The following is an 11,374-nucleotide window of genomic DNA, read 5'->3' as shown; positions in this document are numbered from 1 at the left end:
GTGCTCCCAGGTGCGTTACCGTGCCATTCTCGTCGTCTGCTGCATCGCCGTTCAGGTGTTCTTCGTAATGCTGCCGCCACCTCTGGATCACCTCACACTGGTCCGTGAGAAGATTCCCGTTTGTATCTCTGCACATGTAGGCCTGTGGTACGTGGCCCCTGCGCGAGCGGTTCAACTTCTCGTAGAATTTCCGTGTGTCTTTAGCGCGGTACAGCTGCTCCATCGCTTCGCGATCTCGGTCTTCCTGCTGGCGCTTTTTGGTCCGGAAAACCGAGTTCTGCCTGTTCCGTGCCTGTTTATATCGCGCCTCGTTCGCCCTCGTGCGGTGTTACAGCATTCTCGCCCATGCTGCATTCTTCTCTTCGACTAACTGCTCGCATTCGCCGTCGTACCAGTCGCTTCTTCGGTCCGGGCCCACCGTACCTAGTGCAGTGGCTGCGGTGCTACCTATGGCGGATCGGATATCTCTCCAGCCATCTTCAAGGACAACTGCGCCTAGCTGCTCTTCCGTTGGCAGTGCCACTTCCAGCTGCTGCGCGTATTCTTGAGCCACTCTGCCATCTTGTAGCCGCTCGATGTTTAGCCGCGGCGTTCGGCTTCGACGAGAGCTATGCACTGTCGAAAGTTTTGAGCGTAAGCATACTGCAACCAGGTGGTGGTCCGAATCTATATTCGCACTGCGATAAGTGCGGACGTTTGTGATGTCCGAGAAGAATCTACCGTCGATTAGAACGTGGTCGATTTGATTTTTTGTTACTTGGTCCGGTGATCTCCAGGTGACTTTGTGGATATCTTTGCGAGGGAAGAAGGTGCTTCGGATTACCATTCCACGAGAGGCTGCGAAGTTCACACATCGTTGGCCGTTGTCATTTGATACGGAATGCAGACTGTTAGGCCCGATCACCGGTCTGTACATTTCCTCCCTTCCTACCTGTGCGTTCATGTCGCCGATGACAATTTTCACGTCTCGCAGAGGGCAACCGTCGTATGTCTGCTCCAGCTGCATGTAGAACGCTTCTTTCTCGTCGTCGGGTCTCCCTTCGTGTGGGCAGTGCACGTTCATGATGCTGTAGTTGAAGAAACGGCCTTTGATCCTCAACTTGCACATCCTTGCGTTGATCGGCTGCCACCCGATCACACGTTGGCGCATCTTGCCCAGTACTATGTGTAACCCGTCAGGGTAACAATTTAGCACTGGGTGGAAATATACCCTTTCGTGCGTACTCTCTCCGTAGAGTGTATTGTTTACGAAAATTTATGCTCACCGCTGTTTTGTACCGTTCACACTAAAGTTGTAAATTTTTGTTCATTTTCTCGTTTGTGAACGGTTTTGTTTGTGCAGATAGGTGTAGTAATTTTTGTTGAACATTTGTATATAAGAAACATAGGGTTTAGGTAGGTCTCCGCTCTCCTCTCGCTGTAAAAGTGATTGCTAACTATGCTGTACCATGGCGATGACAGCTATGCGGCGGTGTGTTTTTTTGTGGTTGTTTGGTGGAGTGAAAAAGGCGGCGATCGAGATAGGACAGAAAGTGACGGACCACGGCTTCAAACAGACGTCGAGATAAGTGTTCTCTTTTTTTCGGGACAGTTCCCCGCCACTAGAAGAAAGAATTCAGTGCGCGCGTGCGACGGCGATCTAAAACCGTCGAATAGTGCCGGCCCGTGGTTCGGGCACTAGTGAAGTGAGTGGTGTTGGTTCGCCGAAGTGGGACAGCTAACCGTAAAGGAGCATTCTCGCGTCCCCGGCTAAAATCCAAGGAACCGTACACCGACCGTTCTCGCTATAGAGGATAAGTCGAACGAGCCAAGCTCTCCTCTATAGCTAATAGCCAAGGAGAACGAAGCAGGGCGGACAAAGGTTCCCCCTGGGAAGTTTACTGCGGTAACTTCCGGGATCGTTTACGGCGAGTAGACGATCCGGCGATTCGTCGCCAACGTCGCTAGGGAGGTTCCAACAAAGGAGCCAAGCTCACCTCCCTAGCTAAACGCCAAGGACCGCTGCCGGAGCAGCCAGCTGGGATACCAGTAGACAGACCAGGCCGTTGTTGTCCCGGCCGTACGGAGAAACCCGCCCGCCAGTCCGCCAGCAGTTACAACCGAAGCAGCGTAGTATGCAGTGAAGGGAATCGGTGGAATAAAAATTGGTAAATTTTATTTGTTTGTTTACTTTTTTTGTTGTTACGAAAATCCGAAATTCTGTAGAGGCACCTAGGCCGCCCTGAAAAGAAGGGTTCGCCGGGCAAACCAGAACCCGAGTAGTGGGCAAACCCCAACTTACATTTGGCGCACAGCGCAAAACACACTGAAAAAAATATTTTCCTATTTTGGAAAATATTTTTTTCTTCCGGAGTGTGGGGTGCTTCTACTAAATCTAGGATTTTCGTAGAACAGTCGGTGAGGTTTCTTCCGCAATATTGTTCCGCGGTCGTATATTTATTATTTATTTACATTTTTTGGTATATATTTTTTTTTTGATTTTTGCATTTTCCTTTTTTGTCCGAATTTGTGGATTGCGTTGTTTGTGTTTGGTCTGCCGGACGAGTAGTTTGAAGGTTGTTGTCATTTATTCGGTTGCGGTTGCCAATCGCCTTGAATTCTCAATCCGGTTTGAGACATTTTTGGAGCAGCTTGATTTCCTGAAATTTTAAGGGAATCGTTAGTTGGCGAAAAATCAGAAATTTTACCGTACCAGTACTTACATGCTTTGTGTCTTGGTGATTTCTTCCAATATAGCGCAAGTTATGATGGCGTTGGAGAAATTCAACCAAGCGTTTGTGTTCATGCGCGTCGATCATTTGCATTTCGATGAGCTGGATTTTGAGTTGCTATCTCGAAGCATTTTTATCTCTTCTGATTCGGATCTTTCGGGTGTCCAGCGGCAGCGGCGTCTTCGGGGAATTTTGTCGCATGAGCGGTCGACTCGGAGGGAATTAGTCCGTAATTTTCGGGGTGACGTGGGTGAAGAAAAGGAGATCTGCCTTGGTAAACTACTAACAATCAAGGAAGATCTCCAGTACCGGTGCCCAAACAAGGAGATTTACCGAACACGGTTGCTTCATTTGGGGTCTAGGCTCCAGGTTATCCGAAATTATGCGGCAGGGGAGGTCAACCAAGAAATTTCGGGGTTGCTGGAGGAAGTTCTAGCAGTTTATTCCAGTCATTTCAGTGACGAACAGGCAGCACTTCCTCCCGACAACCAAGAAGGGGAGGATGGAGAGATTTTGGGAGATTTGCTGAGTACAGACGTACCTGCAATTCCACAGGGATCCAATCCTTCCGATAACCAAGGATCTCTTCCTAAACAGCTCGTAGGGGACGACCTGTTGCGTGTCTTGTGCGAGATGAGGGACGAGATTCGACAATTGCGACAGCAATCCGACGATAATAGAGCCCTAGCGTCTCAGGGGTCTGATGCTTTTTCAAAAGCTACTGAAACGCTAATGGGTGGGATTGCTTCACTGACAACCATTTCGTCAGTTTTAAGAAAGACGGTTCAAGAAGTTGTCTCACTTCGTGAATCCGTCAGTGAACTTCGGGCACTGGTACATAAGAAGGAAAGTGCACCCGAGATGGATCTGCAGACCGATCTGGAAGATTTGCGTTTGATGGACGTACCCGATTCATTTGATGAACCAGAGATTCTTCACCCAACACTGGCGCCCAGTCCCGATCAATTTGTGTTGAAGCGAGGATTCTCGGGTCAACAAAATCTATGTCCATCACTTCCTATCGAGAAACCGAAACAGAATACTGGATTCACAGCCCCGTACCAAACTCAGAACCAGCCTTACGTTCCTGAATTGACCGAACAGCTGGCGGGACCATCATATCCGAACTTTTCAATATCCACCCATGCGGGAAACGGATCTATGGTGGCCCCCAGGAATTACTCGCGAAACCCGCAACGCGTCGCTGATTGGAAGATTCGGAAGTATGCTGGAACTGATGAAGGAACTGGACTTAATGAGTTTTTGGACACCGTAGCAAATTACGCTGCGTGTGAACAAATGTGCGAAGAAGAACTTTTCAATTCTGCGATGCATCTGTTCACTGGCAATGCTTTGACCTGGTATCAGGCTATGCGTGCGCAAAACCGGTTGTTTAACTGGAACCATCTTGTTTGCGAGCTCAAGGTAAATTTCGTACATCCTGAACTTGATGCTACGCTCAAAATGAAGGCTCTCCAGCGCCGGCAGATGCGTAACGAATCTTTCCAGGAATATTTCCTGGAAATGGAAAAAATATTTCGTGCTATGACGGTTCCAATGGCACCGAGCGAAAAGCTCGACGTGCTGAAGCGGAACCTAAAAGCCGATTATAAACAAATGTTAATTCTAAGGCCAGTGAACACGCTCTCAGAATTGATGAGTCTTGGTAAATCGATCGACGCCTCCAAGACGCCGATTTATCAGAAAGTTTTCGGTTCTTCTCGGGAAGTTGCTGCTTATTCTGATAATCCACCACAAAACAAACAAAAACAAAATAATCAAAACCAAAAGGGAGGTGGACAGAATAACGGCAACGCAAAATCCAAAACGTTTTGGAACAAGAATGCCAAACCGGCAGGTCTTGATTCAAGCAAGCCTCCTGACAACCAGAAAAAGAAACAGTAAGGGAATCAGGACGGCAAGAATCTCGAAGGAAACAATCAAAAACCGATCGAACCACCGCAGAAACCTATAATGTGCCTGGAGTATTTGGTGGAAAAGCATCGTCCTCCCGTGCTCGGCGTCTGCTACAATTGTGGAGACAAAGGACATGAATTTGAGGAATGCCGGAAACCAAATCGGGTCTTCTGCATCGTGTGTGGTTTTAAAGGATTTGATGTTTCTCGTTGCCCTTACTGCCTAAAAACCGGGATCAGAACCAACTGAAGTCGCAGTTGGCAGTAAAGCAGCGCTCCAAAGAACAACTAACAATCCATCCCCAGATTTACGACAGTTTTCGACCGGCTCGTGATGAGGACTATGATAATTCGTTGTCTGTCGAAACCATCGTCCTTGACGACCCGTTCGATAACCGTCCATTTGCAATTGTCGCTGTGTACGGCAAATCCTTCAAAGCCTTGCTCGACAGTGGTAGTAACGCCACAATTATAACTAAAAAGCTATACCGAAAGTTTTCGAAAAGTCCCTTGAAAAGGTTGGAACGACCATTCGAACTACGTTCTGCAAATGGTCAATCCTTACCAATCATTGGACAAGCGTATCTCCCGTATACTTTTCAAAATTTGACAAAGGTCCTATGCACTCTTGTAGTAGAGCATCTGACCGTCAACTCCATTCTAGGTATGGACTTTTGGCGCGCCTTTGGGATTTCTCCTGAGATACAAAACTGTGCTCTGTTGAACTCAGGTCAGGAATCGGAAGACGACGAAGAAGATGAAGTACCGCGTGAGTCGATACTCACTTCGGAACAGTTAGCGCGCGTAGAAGAAGTAAAGAAGTGTTTCCAGGCAGTAGAGCCCGGAAAGCTAAGCCCAACCTCATTCACAGAGCACAGGATTGTCATCAAAGATGAATTCCAAGGTGCGGCACCCGTTTGCCGATATCCTTATCACATGAGCCCAACGAAACTGTCAAAGGTCTGGGAAGAGGTTGACCGATGGCGGTCTATGGGAATTATCGAGGAGTCTGATTCGAATTGGTCGCTTAATATTGTGGCGGTCACGAAACCAGACGACTCAATCCGCCTTTGTCTAGACGCTAGGCCTCTCAATGAGCGTACTGTACGGGATGCATACCCTCTGCCCCACCCTGGGCGAATATTGGGCGGCTTACCCAAGGCGAAGTACCTGTCTACCATAGACTTGAAGGAGGCCTTTCTCCAGGTACCCCTGGCTAAGGATAGTCGCAAATATACCGCTTTCAGTGTTCCCGGCAGGGGTATGTTCCAATTTACCCGTCTACCATTTGGTCTCGTCAACAGCCCCGCTACTCTGGCGCGACTGATGGACCAGGTTCTAGGACGAGGTAAATGGGAACCTTACGTTTTCGTCTACCTAGATGACATCATCGTGGTAAGCGAAACGTTCGAGCATCACATACAGTTGCTCAAAGCAGTGGCCGATTGTCTAGCAAGAGCCAATCTAACCATCAATTTGGAAAAATCCCGTTTTGGAGTCCCCGAACTAAAGTTTCTTGGTTATTTGTTGAATCGGGACGGACTCAAGGTCAATCCTGACAAAATTCAGCCGATTCTCGACTACGAGAGACCGGTTACCGTGACGAAACTTCGTCGTTTCCTCGGGATGTGCGGTTATTACCGCCGTTTCATTGATCGGTTCAGTGAGGTCACTGCTCCCTTGACCGATCTGCTCAAAACGAAAACCAAGAGCTTAGTTTGGAACTCCGAGGCAGAACTCGCGTTCCTTAAAATTAAGGAACTTCTAGTCACTCCTCCAGTTTTAGTCCCACCAGACTTCTCCAAAGAATTCATTCTTCAGACAGACGCTAGTGACGTAGCAGTCGCTGCTGTTCTGGTGCAGGAGTATCCCGAGGGTGAGAAAGTAGTTGCTTACTTTTCGCACAAACTGACCACTCCCCAAAGGAACTATCATGCAACTGAAAAGGAAGGTCTGGCGGTGATAATGGCGGTTGAACACTTTCGAGGTTACTTGGAAGGTTATCATTTTCGACTGGTCACTGATTCGTCAGCGATTACATGGATACTGAAGACTAAATGGAGAACCAGTTCACGTTTGAGTCGTTGGAGTTTAGAATTGCAACTCTACGACATGTCTATTGAGCACCGGAAAGGCAAGGACAATGTCGTTCCAGATGCGTTATCCCGGGCCGTAGCAGCCGTTTCCGCTTTGTCCACCTCAGACTGGTACTGTTCCATGAAGTCCAAAGTTATCCAAAATCCTGACGACTATGCCGACTTCAAAGTAGAAAATGGTCAACTTTTCAAGTATGTAAACTCGAAAGTTGTTCCGTGCGACTCGCGGTTCAGTTGGAAACTCGTCCCAGCACCCGAGTTCCGTCAAGATTTGATTCAACGTACCCACGAAAATTTGCTTCACGTGGGATACGATAAAACGATCCACGAAGTGCAGTTACGATATTACTGGCCTCGTATGGGATCTGAAGTACGAAAGTTTATTCGAGAATGTGGGACGTGCAAGGAAATCAAAGCTCCTTTCGTCCCAGTCCAGCCCGAAATGGGTCAGTCGCGTGCGACTAATGCACCATGGCGAATGGTTTCTGTGGACTATATTGGTCCTCTTCCAAAAAGCAAACGTGGCAATCAACACTTGCTTGTCGTCCTCGACGTCTTCAGCAAGTACGTCATGTTAACCCCCGTTCGCAAAATCGCTAGTACATCACTCTGTACGATACTACGCGAACAGTGGTTCAATCGCCATGGTAGCCCGGAAATTCTGCTAAGCGACAATGCCTCCACTTTCACCTCGAAGGAGTTCAGTCAATTCATAAAAGAAACCAACGTCAAACATTGGCTGAACTCCCGCTATCATTCGCAGGCTAACCCAGTGGAGCGAACAAATCGCTCGATAAACACCGCAATCCGGGCATATGCTCGAACCGAGCAGCGCAACTGGGATGTACACATCACCGATGTGGAGCGCATCCTAAATACTACCGTTCATTCCTCCACTGGGTTTAGTCCTCATTTCATTATACACGGGTGTGAAATGGCATCTGCCGATGACTTCAGCAGGATTTCCGGTGAGGGTGACCTAGAAACAAGACACCAACAGATAGACAAAATCCGGGAGATTGTGGTCAAAAATTTGGCAAAGGCAAGCGAGGGCATTCGACATCAGTACAACTTGCGTCATCGAAAGTTCTCCAAACCTTTTGAAACGGGACAAATGGTGTACCGTCGAAACATGAAGTTGTCGAATGCACTCGAGTCGTACAATGCTAAACTTGGATCACAATACTTACCGGCTAAAATTGTCTCAAAAAAGGGTGTATCCTCCTACGAGCTGGTGGATTTAGCAGGTAAAAACCTCGGAGTTTGGCCAGCAAATCTCCTTAAATCAGCATAAAAACTTTTCCGTGCCGTCTGTGGACTGACGGTATGCTTTTATATGAATTACTCACTTGGGAGTTTTCCAAAAGCAGCCGTCAGTTCCCGACGGTAACAACACGAACTTTAGTCCGAATAAAAAAAAAGAAACATTTCTCCGTCTTCTCTATTTTTATTGTGGAAGACCAACTCTGCCGCGGGAAGCTTCTTCATTAGCTTCATGCACTTATTTTGAGCCACACTCGCGCAGTGTGGTAAACAAACACTCGCTCGAAATATATGCTCCGGCCCCGGTGACGACTACGGTGGGGTGGAATACTCCACAAAAAAAAACCACTAATCTTATACCGTACCGTTCTCCCGGGCACCGGACGCATCTAAACACACTACCTGCCGTGTTCGGCTAACAGAAACAAAGTTCTTTAGCGCCCCACTCACGCAGTGAGGTAATCAAATTATCTCACTTAATGCATGGTCGGGGACCCGTCTTGGCTACGGAAGGATAGAATTATCCACTTCAATAAACACAAATGTTACACCGTGGTCCCCGAACGCATCTAAATACACTTTCTGCCGTGTTCGGCAACATGAAAATTTTTCCAAAATCCCTCTTCGTGGGAAACACTCGCACCTACGGGTGCACTAAATCCTGTTATTTTCCCTTGTTTGGGACACAAAAAAAGCTTATTCACTTATCCCTTCTTCGATAGGGACACAAATAAATACACGCGTCTAATTCCCGACCGCAATAAATACCGAAGACTCGCGGAAACGGTATAAAATCGCGAATAAAAACAGTGCGAACGCCGATTTCGCGAACTGTTTTGTTTTTATTTACGATTTTGATGATTCATTCATCATATCGAATGGATCATCGATTTGACACTTTCCCCGATGTTCGCATCAATGCTCTGCATCATGCAGGTGTAGCCCGATTTGGATCAGAGTAGTGTGAGTGGAAGAGCGAATGGGGTAAAAAAGCACCTCGCGTCTTCGATTTCGAATCGAATAAAATTTCATTTCGCATAATTTTGGGTTTGTGGTTAAACCTGGGGTGGTTCGTTTGATTCCAGCGGGAATCATTTTGATCTGTTTAAATTATGCGAAAGACATTCTTTGGTCCCTCTCAAACGTTTCTTTTGCCATGTACGAAGCGTTTTGAGGCGAAAAGGGACGAATATACAAACATTTTGTCCGGAATGTCTGCGAGTGGGAGAAATGATGACGTGTTAAGCGGTCTTGTATGTGTGAATGTATGAGTGTGGAATCGAACACAGTGAATGAATGCATGTGTGAATGATCAGATAAAATTGTTTTGGGGTAAATTCGAAGTGATTATCGGAATGTGAATGATCGAGTAGGCCACTGATTGAGGATGAATGAATGAGGCAATTGTATGAATGTATTTGGATAGAAACCCCAACACAGGCGTGTAGTACTGGTACCGTAAGAACACGAAAGACATTTCTGGACAGTCGATGAAAAAGAACAATATAATGCCGACAACCGTTCCCCTGCAAGTTGAAACATTGAAAATTGTCAATGTCACTTGCAGAAATTTTGGAAAATATCGAGTTGTTACCGATCTTGTTTTCGGATTGGATTTAGGGTTCAACCCATAACCGAGTAATGACAATGGCTGACAACCTCTCGCTTCGCGTATGCTGTCAGTATTATCAGACCCAACACAGACAAACATTTCACCGGTGAGGACCGCCGGTCGATTAGTTTCCTTTTCATGAATTATTGATAAATTGCGGAAGAAATAATTAGGTGTAGTTAGTTTTTCTTTGTTTATTTATTTATTTATTCATTTCGTTCATTATTATTGTATCGGTGTTAGGTGTTAGTTTAGAAAAAAAAATTGTTGTCAATTTTTTTTCCACCCGGTGTGGGCGAGATTGTAACCCGTCAGGGTAACAATTTAGCACTGGGTGGAAATATACCCTTTCGTGCGTACTCTCTCCGTAGAGTGTATTGTTTACGAAAATTTATGCTCACCGCTGTTTTGTACCGTTCACACTAAAGTTGTAAATTTTTGTTCATTTTCTCGTTTGTGAACGGTTTTGTTTGTGCAGATAGGTGTAGTAATTTTTGTTGAACATTTGTATATAAGAAACATAGGGTTTAGGTAGGTCTCCGCTCTCCTCTCGCTGTAAAAGTGATTGCTAACTATGCTGTACCATGGCGATGACAGCTATGCGGCGGTGTGTTTTTTTGTGGTTGTTTGGTGGAGTGAAAAAGGCGGCGATCGAGATAGGACAGAAAGTGACGGACCACGGCTTCAAACAGACGTCGAGATAAGTGTTCTCTTTTTTTCGGGACAGTTCCCCGCCACTAGAAGAAAGAATTCAGTGCGCGCGTGCGACGGCGATATAAAACCGTCGAATAGTGCCGGCCCGTGGTTCGGGCACTAGTGAAGTGAGTGGTGTTGGTTCGCCGAAGTGGGACAGCTAACCGTAAAGGAGCATTCTCGCGTCCCCGGCTAAAATCCAAGGAACCGTACACCGACCGTTCTCGCTATAGAGGATAAGTCGAACGAGCCAAGCTCTCCTCTATAGCTAATAGCCAAGGAGAACGAAGCAGGGCGGACAAAGGTTCCCCCTGGGAAGTTTACTGCGGTAACTTCCGGGATCGTTTACGGCGAGTAGACGATCCGGCGATTCGTCGCCAACGTCGCTAGGGAGGTTCCAACAAAGGAGCCAAGCTCACCTCCCTAGCTAAACGCCAAGGACCGCTGCCGGAGCAGCCAGCTGGGATACCAGTAGACAGACCAGGCCGTTGTTGTCCCGGCCGTACGGAGAAACCCGCCCGCCAGTCCGCCAGCAGTTACAACCGAAGCAGCGTAGTATGCAGTGAAGGGAATCGGTGGAATAAAAATTGGTAAATTTAATTTGTTTGTTTACTTTTTTTGTTGTTACGAAAATCCGAAATTCTGTAGAGGCACCTAGGCCGCCCTGAAAAGAAGGGTTCGCCGGGCAAACCAGAACCCGAGTAGTGGGCAAACCCCAACTTACATATGAAGCCGGTTCCCAGCTCGTTGGTTGTACCACAGCTCTGGTAGAAGGTAGCAGTTCGATGCCCGATTTTCCACACCTTCTGTCCCGTCCAGCAAAGTTCCTGCAGCGCCACGATATCGAAGTTCCGGGGGTGTAGCTCGTCGTAGATTATCCTGTCACATCCTGCGAAGCCGAGCGATCTGCAGTTCCATGTTCCGAGTTTCCAATCGTGATCCTTTATTCGTCGCCTGGGTCGTTGCCGATTGTTCTGGGTCGTATTCTCTTCTGTATTGTTCGTTATGTGGGTTTTTTAAGGGGTGGCTTATAGGGCCTACGCCATACATATATCAGAATTGCATAAAACAGTACAATGAAAT

General features: G+C 47.1%; 1 protein-coding gene across 1 annotated transcript; it reads right to left on the bottom strand.

The window, feature by feature from the left end:
- Positions 1-276: 276 nt before the first annotated feature.
- On the bottom strand, positions 277-11,065 carry LOC131690865 (craniofacial development protein 2-like). Its single transcript, XM_058976938.1, has 2 exons — positions 11,016-11,065; positions 277-1,161 (listed from the first exon to the last, which is right to left on the bottom strand). The coding sequence occupies exon 2, from the start codon at positions 1,148-1,150 to the stop codon at positions 329-331; it is 822 nt and encodes a 273-aa protein (XP_058832921.1). The 5' UTR covers positions 1,151-1,161; positions 11,016-11,065; the 3' UTR covers positions 277-328.
- Between the last annotated feature and the right edge of the window lie 309 nt (positions 11,066-11,374).

Source organism: Topomyia yanbarensis, chromosome 3, assembly GCF_030247195.1.
Source record: "Topomyia yanbarensis strain Yona2022 chromosome 3, ASM3024719v1, whole genome shotgun sequence".
Classification (NCBI taxonomy): domain Eukaryota; kingdom Metazoa; phylum Arthropoda; class Insecta; order Diptera; family Culicidae; genus Topomyia; species Topomyia yanbarensis.
The sequence above is the reverse complement of the archived record's forward strand: the minus strand, read 5'-3'. Positions and strand labels throughout refer to the sequence as shown.